At 45.4% G+C, this 20693-nt stretch overlaps 1 protein-coding gene across 3 annotated transcripts in view; it reads right to left on the minus strand.

Moving 5' to 3' along the window:
* The window catches only part of SLC23A2 (solute carrier family 23 member 2), a 134904-nt gene that overhangs the window by 70134 nt on the left and 44077 nt on the right, over window positions 1-20693 (minus strand). For all 3 annotated transcript variants that reach the window (XM_032419974.1, XM_032419977.1, XM_032419976.1), the window contains one exon: window positions 6046-6310. In XM_032419974.1, coding sequence (XP_032275865.1) covers window positions 6046-6153 — 108 coding nt within the window. In that variant the 5' untranslated portion in view covers window positions 6154-6310. The remainder of the gene's footprint in view (window positions 1-6045; window positions 6311-20693) is intronic.

The following is a 20693-nucleotide window of genomic DNA, read 5'->3' on the forward strand; positions in this document are numbered from 1 at the left end:
CCCTGCTGTTCCCCAGAGCCTTAAACCTGTAGGAAGCACTCAGTACGTACTTTTAAGGGATAAATCAATTAATGGCCTGCAGGTCCCTAAATGATCCCTGTCTGACTTCACATTCTATTCCTCATTATCCCTCTTCCTTGATTTGTTTTCTTCAAAGAATTTGTCACCAGGTGCCATTTGATGCTTCTGCTTCTTTGTTTCTTGTCCACCTCCTCCCACCATTGGAAGTCAATTCCAAGAGAGCAGGAACCAGGCAGGCAGCCAGCAAACACCTGCTGCCGGCGAGAGCCCCTTTCCTGCCCGCCTTCCTGGCCAGACCATGCACCATTCTCACCTGGACCAGCCGTTCTCACCTGACTGGGCTTCCCAACTCCAGGCCCCTCCCTCTCGTAGCACGCACGGCAGGAATTCTCTACCCCGAAGCTCAAGCAACTTTGCTACAATCATTCGTTGGCTCCCCTGCTGCCCACCTCCATTCTCTGTATTCTGACCGCACTCAGCTTGTGTCCAGAACAAGACACGGCGATGCTGTCCCCCGGCTGTTCTCCCTCCTCTTGCGCTGCTTCACCGAGACATTTTTCAGGACCCTGAGGCCATCTCCCCTGAGAATCTGACAGGCCACGCCCACCCCTATAAACATGGCTGGGAAGGGGTCCCTCAAGGGTGCTGTCACAGCACACCATACTGAATTCAAACCCTGACACTTAGGGTTTGACCGAAGACTTGCCGTCTCTCTCTGACTGGGCCGTGGCAGCCTGTTACCGAGTCTGCGTGGTGCCCACCCGCTGGGGGCACTATGGGTTCCTCCTATTATACGGCTCTGAAGAAAACATGCTAAGGGAAACTGAAACAAATGATGGACTTGTATGAATGATGACTATTTCTCCCACCCTTCCATAAAATGGAACCTAATGAAGCTACTCCTCAGTCCATACCGAACATCTCCAGACTAAACGATCTACTCCTGGCACCCAAGAGAGAAGACCCCAATGTTCTCACCAGACTATTAGAAGCGGCAGAAGACACAAAACCTTAGGGAGCCTTGAACACTCCTGCCCGCCATGAACTTGGCATTGGAATGCCGACGTGCTGAAACAGGCTTGCTGGCAGGCCTCTGCCAACGCTAAGTTCAGGCTATTAGCTTGGTCTCCCCTGGACAGTCCTCCAAACTCAGATGATACAGGAGCTCTCCACACAGAACTGCAGACCTTTTCCTGGCTGTCCTTCCTGGCCTGTGCCCTTAGGGTATGACAGTTCTTCAAGACTTTTTGCTGTTTTTCTGGTTCTATTTCTTGCCACGTGGCATTCACTCGTATTACACACTTCCTAGTTGTCTTTAAAAGCACACAAATTTGCCTAACAAGATTCCCGTGGGATAAGGAGATCTTTTGTTATGTTTCTCTTATTTAAAATCAACTCTGATCACATGATCTAACTTCTGTGAATGCTGGGGCTTTGCAAAGCTCTTGTTCTTACTGTGACCTATTCATTATTCTTCTTCTATGTACGGATTTACTCTTTTTCTCTTTAAAGTATTGTCATGGACCTTTATTTTACTTTGTGTAAAGAAACTCTAGGGGCGCCTGGGTGGCTCAGTCGTTAAGCGTCTACCTTCGGCTCAGGTCATGATCCCAGGTCCTGGGATCGAGTCCCGCATCGGGCTCTCTGCTCCTCGGGAAGCCCGCTTCTCCCTCTCCCACTCCCCCTGCTTGTGTTCCCTCTCTCTCTGACTCTCTCTCAAAAAATAAATAAAATCCTAAAAAAGAGAGCGAGAGAGAGAAAGAGAGAGACAGAGAGAAAGAAAGAAACTCTGATTCCCAGCGTGCCTGGGTGGCTCTGTGGGTTAAGCATCCAACTCTTGATTTTGGCTCAGGTCATGATCTCAGGGTCATGAGATCGAGTCCTGCGTCAGGCTCAGCACTGGGCATGGAGCCTGCTTAAGATTCTCTCACCCTCCCTGCCCCCGCTCACACAGGCGTGTGCACTCTTAAAAAAAAAAAAATTAAAATAAAATAAAATAAAATAAAAAGAAACTGATTCCCTTTCCATGTGAGTTTCTAAAAAAAATCAGCTCTTGCCACATTTGAGGAAACTCTTACCCAACACAGGATGCCAAAGAAAATCTCTAGTGATAAAATCCTCAGCACACCGCCACCGAAGCCCACCCCCTACCCTCGGCAGCCAGCAGCAGCAAACCCTCCCCAAACCTGGTTCGAGGAGCAGCCAGCTTTGGTTCCTGCCGTCTCTAGCACCTTGACAGCTGACAGCCTGAGCCCCAGTTTCTGATTCCAAAGCAAACATGAAAGTAAGGGCCTGCATTTTAGAGTCTAGCAAAGCCTTGACCAGCCAGTAAAAAGAGATGGGCTACCCAGTAGCCTTGTGTGGCTATCAGGCACTTGATCAGTGCAACCGAGGAACTGAATTTTAGATTTTCATTTTAATGAATTTAAATAGCCACATGTGGCTAGCAGTTATTGCCCTGGGCAGCACAGATGTCGAGAAAAAGACAAACACAATTTTTCAGTGCACCGAGGGGCCATGCTATAAGGACAAGAAAAACAAAAACACAACCAGAATCACCAAGTCAGCCAGATGCTGCCAGGGACAAGTAGCTGGAGGCAACAAGAGACCGAGCCTCCTTTTTCACCTTTTACTCCTGCCAGAGCACGGCTACAGCAGCTCCATCACCACCCATCCCAACTCTTTTTTTTTTTTTTTTTTAAGATTTATTTATTTATTTGACAGAGAGAGAGAGACACAGCGAGAGAGGGAACACAAGCAGGGGGAGTGGGAGAGGGAGAAGCAGGCTTCCCACGGAGCAGGGAGCAGGGAGCCCGATGCGGGGCTCAATCCCAGGACCCTGGGACCACGACCCGAGCCAAAGGCAGACGCCCAGCGACTGAGCCACCCAGGCGCCCCCCAACTCTTCCTTTTTAAGACCATCCGCAAGACCAGCTGCCCAACACAGAAGATCAGTGTGCACCGCACCTATCATCAGTGTGATCTGTATGCAGCTCCTGTCTTGCCCACCAGTGGTGAGCTACCTGGGGCCGAGACTGTGGGATCCAATGGATTTAAACTTTACTTAACACACCATGTGAACCAGACGCTTTGGGCAAATCCTTGCATTTCACTTTCCCACAGAACCACCAGGAGAGTTCTACAGCCACTTTTAGCTCTAAGGTTGTCAGAGTCTATGAAATTAGTGTCTAAGACCTTCTGGGCCGAACGGGGAACAGAGAGACACAGATGAACATCCCAAGAGCAGAGAGGCAGTGACCAAAATAATCCTACCAGTTGGACAGTGGAAAGAGACCAGCTCTGCTCCAGCCCCCTAGACTATCCTGTTAACAAGCAAATCATGCAAAACGGTCTTCTATCTTACTTTTAAGTTTTCTAAGGGGCAGCAATTTCACTAGTGATTAAATATGGGCAGTACAGTGTTCCTATTTTTATTATATTACAAAATAGTTCCTAACAAAACTTTCTACAACCCCAAATCCCATCACATGAACTATTTCTTTACAAACATTCTTTGATAGACTTTTGTTTTCATCTGTTTTCCTTCTGCTGTTTCGCCCTCTGCTTTCTCATAAGCTCTGCCGGAGTTCATGTGAACACACTTCCCGACATGCCTGCTTCCACGTCATCCTGGCAGTTCGTGTGCTGACCTTCACGGCCCCCTCCCCCTGGCATGTCTCCCTTCCCAGCAGCTTGATCCCATGAGGCCAACTCTATTACTCTTTTTTCATTCCCTTTTTAATACTTATCTTTATAGCCTGACACAGTGGGGGAATATTCTGCAAGTTCTCTAACTGCTGCAGTGTTAAACTAACTTTATATTCACATTGTATTTATACCCAACTACACATTATGTCCATGTTCCCGGCTCCCACGTATTTGCAGGGACTCCTAGTGAAGATGGATCTGGAAGCTAATGCTATGAGGAACAGTCCTTCCCAGCCCCACTCCTATAAACAATGGTAGAGGGAAAAACCCCCAGAAAAACCTTTCTGTAAAAAGAAACAAAGTAACAAATAGGCTGACACTGGGCCCCACGAGGCTCTGAGCCCCGGTAGACCTCAGTCAGGCGGCCCTCGGCTCCATCAGGGAGACAGGGACTTGGGGATCCCCAAACAAGGGGGATGAGAACCAGGTCCAGTGCTCAAAGCCAGGGCCCAGCAGGTCACGTCATGGTTGGCACCACTGTGGGAGAGTCAGACCTCCACCATAAGACCCAGGTCTGGACTGGATCTAGGAAGGGAGAATGTAAAACCACAGCAACAGAAGCCAGGGGAACAGGGGAGTGGCAGGAGAGGGAAGAAAATCTCAAAAGAAACACTCAGAAGAGGATTTTACGCCAGATGGAAAACAGAACAACTGGAGAATTACTTTAAAATAAGTGCATTAGGGTCCTCAGTGATTTAAATGAAGAAACATTTTTAAACAACACAAACACATGCATACAAGAAATTAAGAACCAAAAATAGGCAGGAATGAACCAAATAGAAATCTCAGAAATAAGAACTATAATCCCTGCAACAAAAATTCAACATAAACACATGACTGTTTGCAAGGAATTAGTAAATGGAAAATAACACTGGGGGATCCATCCAGAAGTTAGCACTAGAAAAAGATATCCAAACCATGAGAAAGCAGTTAAAGAGAAACACAGAGAGACTAGTAAACTCTAGTGTCATTAACAGAAGTTCACCCAATAGTTGAGAGCAAAATACAGTTATTTTCAGATGTACAAACACAAAGGTAGTGACCGTTCACAGACCCTCAGTGTTTTGTTTTGTTTTTTTTTAAATGAAAAGCGATCGAAGAGGGAGGGAGAGGGAAACCAACAACAGGGAATAAATATGAAAATGGATAGCATATGCCGTGGATTTAACTAACTATAGAATATCACAATTTGAACATGAAAAGAAGTCAACCTAAAACTCTCCGCCCTAATGACAAGGCAGGTGGGTGGGGAAGGCAAGCTCAAGTTCATGTCTCTCAAGTGGAGGGTGAGGGTAAATGGTGTGCTGGGCTCTCAGGCAGCAGGAGAGACAAATCAATACCCAGGCACGAAACCTTCCTTTCATTTTTCAAATTCGATCTAATTTAAACTTGGAAAACCACCTTGCTTCTTCCTCTAGAAAACCTGTCAACCCTAAGCCTTCAACACAACAGAAAATCCAGTTTAAAAATTTCACTTTATAGGAAGAATTTCAGTGATGTCCATTGTAAAATCAGTGGGACATCTCTCTGTGAATCAATAGGGTAAAAATCAAAATGTGAATGCCAGTCAAGTCAATGTACTTAAGGATGGGTGTTCACGTCCTTCTTACTGAGTCATGCCACAGTGAGGTAAATTCCAGGACCATGCTTTAAGGAGTCCTAGAATGATATTCTTGCCCTTAACCTCGTGTCCGGTATTAAGAGAAAAACACTTGGAGGCAAGTTCTCTCTAAAGAGCTCTTTCCTCTTTTGAACCAACACTTTAAGTACCTTTATACACATCAAATCATAATCCTACATCTGGAAAAGTATTGGCCCTGAACATAGTGAATGTGTGTAATCAGCCTTCTCTAACTGGTAACACTTATTCAGGCAAAACTACATCTTGGATGTTGCTGCCATAATACAAAGCATGACTTCTGGGTTCCAAATGGTGAGTCATTCATTCATTCTCCTACCTTGCAATCAAAGTCTGAAGTTGGGTTTCAGGTTACTTCATTAGAATACATTTTTGGAGCTAGAATGAAGCTTTCAGCATCCTCCAGCACACAGTAAACTGGCTGGCTGTACTATGTTCACAGCAGTGCAGGCTTCCCTCCTGGAGTTAACCCCATCAGGTGACTCCAGCAGACAGCAGAGCCAAAACTAGAGTCAGCCAACAGGGTTCCCGAAGACTATCTCACGTGAAAAGCATATCGTTTTTGAATGCCTTAACCTTCACTGAAAACAGGAGTGTTAAATCTAATCCTATGTTGATTCAACACGGGAACTACTTGAGAGTGAGTCAAGCAGAGAGAAAGAAGGGAATAGAGTTACCGGAAGAGTAAAGAAAGCAGGGTGCTTCGCTTCATCTTCGTATTTGCCTTCAGTTGAACTTCCAGCCTCCATGGATTTGGACGTAGTGTTCTTACCGATGCCCATCATTAAGAGAAAACGAGCAGTTCAGCTGCTGGACTGCCGGGGCTGGAAGAGAAGGCTTGTTCAGGCGAGGAGCCCAGGATCTGCGCCGGCTCTCCCAGTGGCTGGAGGGCCCGATGCTCAGGCAGAGAAGAGCCCCACAAGCGCCGCCATCTCTTAGCACCTAGAGAGAGGAAGCAGGCAAATCACCACAAGCGCATAAAGAGCACAGAACTCACATTCACTGCATCTCCTGCAGAGAGAAGTTGGTTACAGTACAAGTTACATCCAAACATCAAAAAAAGCACATTACTTAATCACACTTTTCAAGACCCCGCCATCTTCAGTTAGTCATGCAGATTCTGTATCGCCCCCTGGGAGGAGGACCGCTGAACTGGGCCATCAGCCATACCTAAGTCCACGGATGAAAAGGCTACACAGCGAGTCCGTTGACACGCTGGACGGTAGAGCTCTCAGAGCCCAGCACTCTCCAGCAGAAACTGCTGCAGTGAGGAAAATGTGCTGCATCTGCCCCGTCCAACCCAATCGTCACTACCCACGAGGCTGCTGGAGAAACTCAAATTTACTTGTATCTGATTTTAATCAATTTGAATTTAAATAGTCACGTGTGACTGGTGATGACCACACCAGACAGTGAATGCAGTTATAGCTAATATACTATGACTGCATGGATATCAAAGTTCTGAATTCCCTTTAGGTGCCCAATTAAAGGTGGGGGAAGGCACTCAAAAGCATTAAAAAAAAAGAGAGAGAGAGAGATGAAACCAAACTGGGATTAAATGACCACACAAAGTTCTAGGCACGTGTCAAGATGACCTTCAAATGGGCTAGAAGAATGCCATACAAAACACAGAGCCAAAACATTCCACATCAATCGAATAACAGCATAAACCTAAGGAAGAAATCAGAAAGACAAAGTAAAAAGGAAGGGAGGTAAAATGGCAAGAGATAAGGGAAGAGGGGGAAGGAGAGTAAGATGGATCTGGAATGCTCAGAGAAACTGATATTGGTCGATGAGGAAAAGTGCAATGCTCTGGGCTAAGAGAAAATCTAAGCAAAAGTCAAGAGTAAGAAATTACTGAAACAATTCTATGCAGCCAAGTTTCAGTGAAGAAGAAAATTAAAAACTCAATTTCAAACAAAAGTATGACTTGGACAATAAAAGAGATCCACCCAAAAATTAACAAGCATTTGGGGAATTTCGGCTTCAAAAAATGAGAGGACACAAAGGATCCCTACAAGGGTTGGCATCTGGACAATAAAACATGTCTAAGTATGCCCCAAGTTTCATTTAAAAAAAAAAAAATACCACAAGCAGGTAGGGGTGAGAAGGGACAGAACATTCATCAGAATCATGTCATATCTCAGCACCAATTAATGTCCCACTGAGAGTGAATAACCCAGCCAAGCTGTCCTGCAAATGTGAAGTCACACCTACTCGATGTTAGAAATACAAGTAGGAAACTTGTTCGAGGAACTCTGTTAGGGACTCTTTCATTCAACAATGACTGGATGAACCAAGGGAGAAACTGAAATACAGACAAATAAGAAAAGAGAAGTAATTATACAAAAATCTGGGAGTTCAGTAGGTAGAGTACAAAAAAGGAAAATAAAATAAACCGTTGCCAGAACATCACGTTGCCTTAAGTAGAACAGAATCAAGTGCACACATCAAAGTGGTTTGAGGGGCTCTTTTGGTTTAAATGCTCGTGCACATTTTGCCTTCTTGGTTACATCATATCCATATCTATTTAAAGCAGTAGCTCTCGGGACACCTGGGTGGCTCAGCAGGTTAAGCGTCTGCCTTTGGCTCAGGTCATGATCCCAGGGTCCTGGGCTCGAGTCCCGCATTGGGCTCCTTGCTCAGTGGGAAGCCTGCTTCTCCCTCTGCCTGCTCTCTCTGCTTGTACTCTCTCCCTCTCTCTGACAAATAAATTAAAAAAAAAAAAAAAAAGGGCAGTAGTTCTCAACCAGGAGTGATGTTCCCTCCAGGGGACATTTGGCAATGTCCGGAGACCTTCCAGGTCATCAAACCAGGGGAGAGCTACTAGTCTCTAACGGGTGGAGGCCACGAGTGCTGATAAACATCCTCCAATGCACAGGGCAGACCCATAATAAAGAACTACCTGGCCCCAAATGTGAATAGTACCAAGGCTGAGAAACCCTAGTTTAAAAACATTTCCCTCCTCCCAAAAATGACACCCCGGTGTGCCACGTGGATCCAGAGCACAGAGCAAGGGATACATGTTCCGGTTTGGGAAGCAGGGACATGGATGTCACCAGATAGAGCAAACTCTGTAAAGGAATAAGTCTATGGGACTTACTGCCAATTTTGTGACTTTTAAAATAATTTTCCCTTTACAATAACTGGGATGAGCAGGCCATTTCTGCTCATTTCTGCAGTTTGTAGGGAATATGGGGACCCATTTTACTATGTAGTTTCCAATACATAAAAGGGAGGACTTTCTGTCCTCAGAGGGGAAGTTGTTTAGAAAGCTGTTTAGAAGGACATTGTTTAGAAAACCCTGAAGGCTCTACCTATAGCCCTGGCTGAGATTTCACTCCAAATTACCCTTTTCCTTGTGTCCTCACTTAAAATGTTTTACAACAATTCAAAACAAAACAACACAAAGAATTCCTAGCAAAGGCAAAGTTTGCAGAGAGGTAGGCAAATGATGAAATGCGTAACAAACCCTTCGCACACCCCAATGCCCTGGAATAGAGTCCCTGAAGAAGACTAAGGAGGTAGAAGAGTTTTGAGGCTCTTGAGACATAAAACAAAATTCTCTTCCAGAAAGACTCTCCTAATTGGCGGTGCCACCAGTGACGAATCGATCCCATCTCATCCAAGTTTGGGAACCCTACCACAAAGCTGCGCCAGTAGAGAATTTTTCAGAGGTTTTGTGATGTGTTGACTCGTGAGTTTTTCACGTCTGTTAGCAAGTACAAAGACTCTTCTGTGGTTTATCTCCTTCTGCCCTTTGCCTATAGTTTACAAATCTTTATTTCTGTAAGGATCTTAATCCTTTAATTCTCTGTTTTTTGGTTACAAATATCTTATCCCAGCTTTTTGTTTGTTCGTGAATTTTGTGGATGATCTTTCAGAATTATTCTCATGTTTGTAATCAAATCCATCCATCTTCTACACATTATGACTTAGCTACTACCGCCCATCAGCTTCCCAAGAGCTAAAAACAACAACAACAACAAAACCACATACAGCATGACAATGAACATACCTAAAGTAGCCCTGACAGACCTTTACCGTAACCGCCAGAAGCTTGGGTTTCCCAGAAGATAGGAAGACCGGACAAGCGAAGAGGACAGTGAACCACTGCCAGGTTTTTACAAGACTACATGCTATGGTTATCAGAAGCGCCATATGAGCCCTTGGCTCCACATGCAGCCCCACGGCCATTAGCGGACCAGAGGACCAGCAGAGCTCTCCAACCCGCACTCACCCATGTTAACCTTAGGGAAAAGGATAGGGCTTTTTTTTATTATTTTATTTATTTTTTTTGAAAGAGAGAGAGAGAGAGCACAAGCAGAGGGAGCAGCAGGCGAGGGAGAGGGAGAAGCAGGCTTCCCGCTGAGCAGGGAGCCCGATGCGGGGCTTGATCCCAGGACTCTGGGATCATGACCTGAGCTGAAGGCAGACGCTTAACCGACTGAGCCACCCAGGCGCCCCAGGATAGGGCTTTTTAATGTAGAATGCATTTAGTCTCCTAGGTGAATTGCATCTTCATGCTCATTTCAGACACGATCATCCCTGCAGCAGCCAACCCTCCCCACTGCCCCCATGACCAGGAACAAAGTTCCACTGTGGCAAGACCACTTTCTATCAAGCACTCTGTGTTTCTCTACTGATTGTTTAACTGGCCCTCATGAGCTCTACTGGGACCTACCCACTGTCTTTGCTGTCTCTTACAGAGCAGCACCGTTTGGAGTGCCCTGAAGATGCGGGGAGCCAAGTGAGCACAAGAGGGGATGGGCCCAAGCAAAGTGCAAGGCAGTGATGCTCTGAGAGAGGCTTCGGGGCAGAGGGTGCCAAGACCCTGGAAGAGGGGATACCCTTTATTGGGTAAGACACACAGACGGGGGAAGAAGGGAGGAGACAGCAAACACTGAGCACAGAAATGCATCCCTGGAAGTCCCCAGATGACAGAGCATTCCACAGCCAAGTACTTGAGAGTTATGAAGACAGCCTCAAGGCCAGAACCCATGCACCAACCTGAGATCAGAGTGCTTCATCCACACAGGCTGAACTTGAGTGGGGAAATGCCAAGGCCCAGATGGAGATAAACAGGGGAGGGAGGGTGGAGTTTAGGGTTTGTGTTAAAACAAAAGGCAAAATCTCCCAGGGAATCTTACACTGGGGAACGTCTGCATGTCCCCAGCCCATCCATCACCCCTCTTCCTACTCCTTGCAAAAGAAAAACTAAGCAAGGCCACCGCTATCTCGCCCCTGACCCAGCGACAAGGGGCAGGAGGAGCTGAGGGATGAAAGATGGGGCTCACTAACGATGAAAAGGACGAGGACAACACAGTGAGAGCAACAACTACAATCTCCCAGCTGAGCACCTGCCTCACCTTATCAATGGCACCTCGTTCTCCCGAGTAAGCACAGTATTGCAGTGATGTGCCCACTAACTCCACACAAGGGGAAGCTGAGCTTCAGAGAAGTGAAGTAACTTGCCAAAGGACACACAGCCATGAGCAGTGGAGCAGGATTCAAACTTTAATCAGCATTCCCGTCCTAAGAGTGTTTATACAAGCAAGACCTAACACTGTCCTTCGAATGCTTGGTTTCTGGCCGACCTCCGTGAGCGAGCGTGCCCCAGGCTGCCCTGGGAGCACAGTCTCTGTCCGACCTGCCGTGTGCCATCTGCTCTACCTGGGATTTCGGAGGGGGCCCCAAGGGCTGCCGAGCTGCCTCTCCGGGGCTGCAGCCCACGTCCCCCAGAGCAGGAGCTCCCAAATCTGTGGGCTCCAGGCCCTCTGCCGCATCAACACCATCCCAACAGCCCCACCATCTCTGGTCTCACTTTCTGTCCCACCTCGAGCACTCCTCTTGTCCATACAAGCGCAGCCGGCACGACCAGAAGCCATCGGGCCCCTTGATGGTGTCCTGATGTACCTCAGAATGACAGCCAAATTCCTCAGCAAGGCTGTAGGGTCACCGTGACACCTACTGGGAGGCCTGGCCTCCCCTGTGTGGTCATTTCCATCTTTCAGGTCCTCCACTAGCTTCTCAGGCTCTTGCATGTGTGGTGCCTCCAAAACAACCTTTACTTCACCCGTTTCCATCGGGGGAACTCCCACCCGTGCTGCCTCCGGTCGCCACGTCACCACGGCAGCCGGGATCCATGAGGATGGCAAGGCCACGCCTGCCTGCCCAGCCAGACCGCTATCAGAACGAGGGGTGGCACCCACCACCTGCACCCCCGGCTCCCGGGGCCGGACTTGGCACCTGCACTGAAGGCTCCCCGGGATTTGTGGGATGAATAACTGGTTTAAAAAAATAATTATAAAGATCCCTGATATAATGTAACACTCATTCTTGCTTAACACTCCTACTAAACTGGGAAAGGAAATTAAGAGCCAACGTCAACCAGTGACATACATGTGCACTGATGTCAGGGACCAGCCAGGGTGTCACCACCACCGCGATCACTCAGCTGACAGAGACGGAGGGGGAAGTGTCTGAAAGGAAAAGACCAAATGAGAACCACAATCAAGAGACAGGAAAATCTGAGAGGACCTACCAGTTGATGGCTAGGTACAAAACACATCAGGAGTGTGAGTCTGTGTATTTGTTCACTACCTTACAAATAAGGGCATTAAAAATAATCCACATAGGTTAAAAAAAAAAAAAAAAGGTACCTAAGGTTCTTTTAGGTTCACTAGTAAGGTAGTTCACTACTAAGGTAGTGAACCTAAAGCATTCCCCAAATGCCAGCAACAAGCATCTGGTTCAGAAGCTGCAAAGTGCTGCCTTGCCTCGTTTTGCAGGGTCCCCAGCTAAGAGTGGTTTTTACATTTTTAAAGGGTGGTAAACAGCAGCAAGGAAGAACATGTGACAGGATTATCTGGGCCACAAAACCTGAGATACCTATAGAAAAGTTTACCGACCCCTAAAGATAAGAGGATGTACGAATCCTGTTTAAAGATATTTTTTTATTTATTTATTTGAAAGAGAGATAGAGAGCACAAGTAGGCAGAGTGGCAGGCAGAGGGCAAGGGAGAAGCAGGCTCTCTGCTGAGCAGGAAGCCCAATGCGGGGCTCGATCCCAGAACCCTGGGATCATGACCTGAGCCGAAGGCAGCCACTTAACCAACTAAGCCACCCAGGCACCCCACGAATCCTGTTTAAGATGGCAGTAATAGCATTACTTAGGTTTCACCAAAAATGTGCATGGCCTTTATGAATAAAACAATAAACTATTTTACTAAGGGCCATAAAACATTTAAATAACCAGAGAAACAAACCAGATCCTGGAATAAGAGTGCTGCTATAAGGATATTCATTTTTCTGATATACATAATGTATATAAATTTAATAAAAATCAATTAATACCCCAAAAGGAGAGGAAGGGGGCTTGCTAAAATTCCTGTGGGAGGATAAGCAAAAATAGCCACAAATATCTGAAAAAAAGAGTAACAATGTGTTCTATCAGATAGGAACCCTAACATAAAGTTGTAATAAACAGAGTTCACAAAGACAGACAAATACACAAGAGAAACCCCAAAAACTGAGAAATACAGGCTATGGAAGCACCTCAAATCATAAGGCAAAGTATGGATTTTTCAGTACAACAGGCCAAAACAACCAGTTCAATACTAGGTAATAAAAAACAGAAAAAGTAAGTCCTAAGGTTAGAGCAAAAAACTGAGGGAGGGAGGGAGGAAGGGCCACTAATGGTTATATAACATTAGGGTGGAGGACTCCTTTCTTAGCATACCATTATGATTCGGCAATATGAAATTTTTTTAGGTTTCTGTATGAAGGAAAAAAAAAAATCAAAATCACACAAAGTTAAAAAGCAAAATATAACCTACATAAGATCATGTGTTCATATCTTTACTATTTGAAGAGCTCTTATAAATCAACAGGAAACAAAAGTCCTTAATATAAAAATGGACAAAATAGGGACGCCTGGGTGGCTCGGTCGGTTAAGCATCTGCCTTCGGCTCAGGTCGTGATCCCAGGGTCCTGGGATGGAGCTCCACGTCGGGAATCCCTGCTCAGCGGGGAGTCTGCTTCTCCCTCTCCTGCTGCTCCTTCTCTCTCTCTATCGCTGACAAATAAATAAATAATATTTTTTAAAAATGGACAAAATATGAGCTCATCTTCAATCCCCCTTAAATACAAACGGCAAAATAAATGTTCCATCCTTGTGTAAAATCAAAAGTATACTGAAATGAGGTACCTTTCTATTAATCTACGTGGGTTATTTTTAATGCCCTTATTTGTGAGGTAGTGGACAAATACACATACTCACACTCCTAATGAAAAATAAATTTGCTAATGAGAAGGCAATTTGGTTATATGTATCTGAATACGCCATGTTCACTTCTAATATTTGTTAAGAGATACATTCACTAATATTTGTTAATTAGGACACAAAGAGCTCCAAAATTGTGCATGTTAGCATTATTAATAGGACCAAAAATCAGGAAAAATCTAATAACCAACACTAGGGAATTGAATGGCAAAATTATGGTATGTTCCTACAAAGGAACATGCAGACATTAAAAAGATGACACAGAAATGTCTATTGACATGGGAAGATGTTCACCCTATGTTATGCAAGGAATAAAAAAAAACTATGTTTTTAGAGGCAGAGAATACAATGGTGCTTGCCAGGGGCTTGGGCGGGGGGTGCTATTCAACATGTGTAAAGTTTATTAGACAAGGTAGGTTCTAGGGATCTGCTGTAGAACACTGTGCAGTTAACAATACAGTACTGTACATTTATTTATTTTTTTTTTTTTAAAGATTTTATTTATTTATTTGCGAGAGAATGAGATAGAGAGAGAGCATGAGAGGGGGGAGGGTCAGAGGGAGAAGCAGACTCCCTGCCGAGCAGGGAGCCCGATGCGGGACTCGATCGCGGAACTCCAGGATCATGACCTGAGCCGAAGGCAGCCGCCCAACCAACTGAGCCACCCAGGCGTCCCCAGTACTGTACATTTAAAGGTTTGTTAAGAGGGGCGCCTGGATGGCTCAGTCGTTAAAGGTTTATTAAGAGGGTAGATCTTAGGCTGAATATTCTTACCACAACAAAAATAAAAGAAGATACCAATTTTTTAAAAATCAGGCAATGAATAAAAGAATTAAAGGCAATTCATACAGTGATAAAGAGTTAGTTACAGCACTAACCCTAACTTACTGTGTGCATGTTAAGTGTGCACACACGCATACACACACCACAGTGTCAACCGAAATGTTGATTAGTGGGATGGCAAAGGACTTAAGTCTCCCTATTTTCTAAAGTTATTTACTTAGCAGTGAAAGGGGTGCCCCTTTCTCCCTGAAGAGCCTGATGATGTCCACATCAGCACTTGGTTCCACCCCTCTGTTCAGAATCAAATCCAGAGATGTGGTCAGTTCCCCTTAACAAGGTCACATGAAGCAGTCCGGTCCCTTCTGTTCAGTGGTCAGGACACAGTCTTGGAGTGACAAGACATGTGGAATTAAGTTCTTAGGTTTCAAGTTGTAAAATAACTTCCGTTGTCAGAAGAGAAATGGAGAAAAGCGAAGGTTCTGTAAATTACGCTTAGCTGGGAAGGGGGTGGGGGACAGACAAAAGAGGTGTACCAATAACCAAGGTTGGCCCCAAAGAAATGGTCCTCAACTTTGACTCCATGTTGGAACCACCTAAGAATTTTTAAATATACTACTGCTGGGGCCCCCTGACCACAGAATCTGACTGAATAGGTCTATGGAGCCTGAGCATCTAGTTTATAAAGCTCCCCTGTGGCCATGGTTAAAAATCACCACCTTAAAGCAAGCAGGAATTACAGTCTCATAAAAAAAAAAAAAATTTTTTTTTTCAACCTCAAAATAAATCTAAGCCTGTCAGAGCAGAAAAACTATAATTTGGCAAATTCTGCTATGAGCAAGTAGGGAAGTAAAATATTCAGGTCTTTAACAAACTTCCAGTTCCCTAGGGACTGAACCACCAGCTCTCCAACCACCAATAATCATGAACTAATACAGAATAACCGTTTTGAATCAGTACTTCTTTGATCAACTATTCAGCCAGTGATCATTTCTTTTGCACTTAATTTTTTTAATCTGACCATTTCTCTGCTGTCCAGGAATGGGTCAACTCCCTACTGTGGCTTACCATGGCCACCTGACTTGGAAGTATGATGGTACTATCCAAACAGAGAACTTAAAAGCTGAGCTGCTCCTGGCATTTACTACTAACCAAGCCTTTTCGTGTTTCTTGGAAGCAAAACCAAATCCTAAGAAAACATGTCTTTCCATCATCCTGATCTATCATCCTGATCATCATCTAGCAGTTCCTAGTCCAAGGCACTCAATAGCTGAATGCAGTAACCACTAAGAATCCTCCCGAAGGGTATAATCTCCCCTGTGTACAATTCATCTTTATGTTCCCAGCTCTGAGCACAGAATACTCAATAAACATTAATAAAATACATATTTATGCTGCATAGATGGCAATACTACAACAAAAATATAAATGCATGGCAAATCCACATTTTGACACAAAAATCTACAGTTTTACAAAATAAGAAAGAATCAGTAGTTCATGTGCCTAAGACTCATTTGCGAAGCTTCTTCAAAATGCAGATTTCTTCCACACAAATACTTGTAGACAAATTCTCCAAGCTGTTTTCATTGTAACAGCCCAGAATTCAAGACATCAAAAGGTCCATCAACAGGTGAATGGATAAACAAGTCATAGCGGGTCCCTACAAAAAAATACTCAGCAACAGAAAGGAAGCAACTGCTGATGTACAGAACAGAGAGAAAATGCACAGATACTACAGAGAGAAAGAAGCCGGACACAAGACATGCTGCCTGATTCCCTGACGTCCAGTGACAGGAAGCAGATAGTGGGGGCCCTAGCACAGGAATGGACAGGGCAACTCCCGAAGGCAGAGGAAGGAAGCGGAGAAACCTGCTACACCGTGGTGTGATGCTGGTGGGGCCGTCAGTGCGTAAACTACATTTTGATAAAAATCAATTTTCAAAGGAAAAAAAAAGAATTTAAAAACTCCCATAATCCCACCAACTTAAAAAATGTCTCCGCCCCCAAATTCTGACTCCACAGACCTACGTTGGGACCTGGGAACATTTTTAACAAATGTACAAACATTCTGAGGCTAGTGGTCCCCACATCACCCCCACCTTTGCATGGGCAACCCGGCGCGGGATAATCTCTCTGCCTGCAGAAACCTACCCAGAGAGCTGAGAGTATGACTAACAAGGAAAACTTTGGGATAAGGAAACTCAAAACCTCAACTTGCCAAGCTGTAGTTTGGTTCTTACCAAGGTACAAACAAGACCTTTCAGAGCTGGCCAGGTTCAATGATAAAGCACATTTTCAAAGCCAATCCGTGGCTCGCTCTCTGCTTAAATCCCATCATTAGGGGATTATAGTTAAACTGTGCCTGCTCCATTACATTCTGTTAAATGCTAACATTTGACCTAAATACTTTTAATCCAAGACAAAAAAAGATTATTGGAACACATAACCTCAATTTATATATGCTCAACTCCCTTTAAATGAAAGGACTTGAATGGCTGCCTAATACATAGGGTCCTGCTTTAGAAAGTTTGCAATCCTGACATTTATCCTAGCTATTATCATTCCCTTAGGCAGCAATGAATGAACCTGTAAGTGGTGATTATTATTTGATCTTGTGATGACAGTTACGGTGTCATGGGGTGTAACTGGGAGATAAAAAAAAAAAATCCTCATAAAGCCTTTTCCAAAAACGCTCCAAGAACTTTTGCTCTTATTTTTCAAACTGCAAGTCACTACCCCACTAGTAGTAGTGGGCTAGGATTATCAACCTAGTGGATCTCAACCAGAATTTTAAGACAATGACATTTAACAGAACAAAAAACTTCAGAGTACACCTCACAAGATAAGGGATTCTAGTTTCAAGATAAAATACTTTACTGTGGTTCAGTCTAAAAACCACAACAAAAAATGAGCCTAAAAGTCACTGACGTAACTAAAGCCCCGCCCAGTGACATAAAAGGCATATTCCAGGTACCCAATTTATATCAGGTTATTTGCTGGGCTTCAAGGAATATACCCATAGAAAAAGTTTGTTCATGTGGTACAAGATAAGGACACTGATAACAAAATATCCTAATACCTCCTTACTACAAGGGTAGAGAGTACCCAAAATCATGGCCTCCGAGTGGCCTCTCTTTAACATCGATCAGAGCCCTATACCAAAAGACCTCAATGACTGCAATCGAGAAAATCTCCACTGCCCCGCAACGAGCTATGTCAGTCTTCTGTCACTGTCTTGATTTGTCAACTTTTCTCTCAAGAGAAAGAAAAGTTAAAAAGAAGCCGGATAAAAACTGGATTTCTGAAGAGCCCAGAGTCCACCGCCAGGTTCCAAATCAACACAGCTGCTGGGAACCCCAGGAGGAGGAGTGCTTTAGAGGTCACCCCCCTCACAGGCCCCACGTCAACAACCCTGCTCTGAAGGGGGAAAAAAAAGGCCTTTGGGCGAACAGTGCTGGACTGCCTGGGTATCCCGTGAAAACTGAGCCGGGGGCCACGACAGCGGGCTGCAGGGCCGCTGGATGGACGCCGCAAATCCTCCCAGACCGTCAAGGGGTAAGGGAGGATCATTCCTGACTGAAAGCAAGTATTTTATGGAGCATAAAATCCCCCACTGGTAAAATGAAACAGGAGATGTTAAAGAACACTCCCTGCCCGCAGGAGACCCCTTCCATCTCTTCTGGAGACTGGGCCCAAGAAGTCCTGGGACAGAATAAGCTCTAGACCCAAACTGAACTCTAAATCCTGAGAGAGCTCTTAAATCCAGTCTGAGAGGGGCTGTTCCGCTGATGTCCGTTTACACACAGGCTGAGCCACGAAAAGCGATGGTCATGGGACCTAGAGGGCATGACGCTGACTCACTGACGGCTTGGTTAGGGGAAGATAGAGTTGAGCATACAGTAAAAGGTCAAAGCAGCTGGTGTTTTGCTGGTCTGGCGGGCTTTAAAATCCATACCCATCAGTGATCTTCATGTTTCTGACCTAATGTTATAGGTATCAGATGCTACAGCAACTTCTGTGGCTGATCTCATCCAGCAGAAATGTGTTCCCCAAACTTTATTTAAATACAATTATGATAAGACCTTAAGACTTGACTATCCTAACCATGACTCTCCTGCCCCAGGTACCATCCACATGGACCACACTGACCTGCAGTTCCCAGGTCGGAGATCAAAAAGCCTCTTCGTCCGAGAAGCATTCCTGGGTTAGCTGTCCCTCTTCTAAGCACATGGCTTCTTGGTCCAGCTCCCCGACCAGGCAGGGATAGGGACAGGGACACAGTGTCCACCACATAAAAGGCACTCAAAATATCTAAAGAAAACAAACATTTTTCCAGGGGCCCGTAAGTGATACACCTGAAACAAAACCTAATCCTAATCCTCCATATTCACTCAGGGAAAGCATGTGCCTTGGACAAGTGAGGGCAGAAGGAGAGGTAATGGAGCAAAAGGTAGAGCTTATAGGCCAGAATCAAAATACAGAGGTATATTTGAGAAAACGCAAGCAGAATCAAGATTGGGTTTATTGCATTTATTCCTACTGTATGATTTAACACCTCATTTTTCGTACCAATGGTGTTTTTAATTAAAGACTATTTTAAATGTATTAATCAGTCATTTGAGGGGCCACTGGAAAGCTAATTTTGTATGCATTTGTAGTGACAAGATAAAAACATGTTCAGAATTAACTGACTGCCTATCATATCCAAGACACAAACAGGATTTCACTTAACCCTTACAAGAATGCTGGGAAGGGCTGTTACCATCACCGTGTCACAGTTCAGAAAACTGAGGCAGGGACGTTGATTTTCACTTGGACAACAGCTAAGGGCAAGTGGCCGGCACAACAATCATTCTGAGAGCATGAAAGCTGCTCTCAATTCCCTTAGAGACTGACTAACAGAACAGGCTCTGAAGACGAGCGGCCAGAAGAGGCCTGGAGGTAAGTTATCTCTAAAGGTCATTTTGGACGAAGTTGGATAAAGCCCCCCAGTTTCTCTCCAGGAATGGAAAGAAAGCTTCCTCCTCCTGCACAGCTCCAAATGACCTTTGTCATTTGCTCTCTCCCCCGCCCCTTTCCCAGTTCCCAGTACAAAGACAAACCTGAGTGTTCAGGTAGCTTCCAGGGACGGCTGTACCCTGCTAACCCCATGCCCCACCCCCCCCCCCCCCCCCCCCCCCCCCCGGTACTGCTCCAGCTCCCGCTCCACCCTCCGTTTCCAGCACAAGTGAGGACTTGCGCCTCCTCCCCTCCCACAGGAGGAGCCTCGGGAGGGTAGTGGGTCACCTCCAGCTACTCTGCCCAGCTGCCTCTGCTGGAAAAAGCACAGCAGAAGCATTCCCAATGATCGTTCACCCCATCGCCTCAAGCCCCACGTACTTATCAGCCCTCACTCTGAACTACTCTTTAGACCATCCCATTCCTCTCTGGAATGTTCTTATCAGTTCTTCCTGCCCTCAGTGTCAAAGCCAAACATCCTTGTCTCACCTGCGGAGAGAGGTCAAGCTCCCTCGTTCCCTCGTTTCCTAACTGCCAACTATACCTGCTGGGTTTTGCTGGACTTCAGCACACTTCCTGAGTGCCCTCCACTACCTGCTGCTTCCTTCCTACGGTCTGTGCCATTGGCAAATCTCTTCTGCAATATCTCTTTCTCTCCTCACCCAACCCCCGCTCTACCAAGAGTTCCATCTCCTCCTCCTCAAACACTTGCCCAAGATAAGGAAGAGGGCGCTCTGAAATTCCACCTGCCCTGATGGATTACCTGAGAACTGAACAGTCGGTTCGCCTAAACTGCACTGCAATTACCTGGGGCTGGACGCTGTAATTCTTCTCCAAGTTAACCCCAAGTACACAGTGATCCAAATAATAGGCTCTCCCTGACCTTCAATAAATGGGAGCCTGTTCCCTGACAGTCAACAAACAAAAATAGTACCTGGGAGTAAGTTATATAGCTGGGGTTGTTTTTTTCTTTTCCTGCAAAGGAACATGTTCTTCCTGATTCATTAAAAAAACATAGCCATTCAGGGGCACCTGGCTGGCTCAGTCGGAAGAGTGAGCAACTCTTGATCTCCAGGTCGTGAGTTCGAGCCCCATGTTGGGTGTAGAGAGTACTTACATAAATAAAACTTAAAAAAAAAAAAAAAATCCAGGGGCGCCTGGGTGGCTCAGTCGTTAAGCGTCTGCCTTCGGCTCAGGTCATGATCCCAGGGTCCTGGGATCGAGCCCCATATCAGGCACCCTGCTCCGCAGGAAGCCTGCTTC

This window comes from Phoca vitulina, unplaced genomic scaffold (genome assembly GCF_004348235.1).
Source record: "Phoca vitulina isolate PV1807 unplaced genomic scaffold, GSC_HSeal_1.0 scaffold22, whole genome shotgun sequence".
Taxonomy (NCBI): domain Eukaryota; kingdom Metazoa; phylum Chordata; class Mammalia; order Carnivora; family Phocidae; genus Phoca; species Phoca vitulina.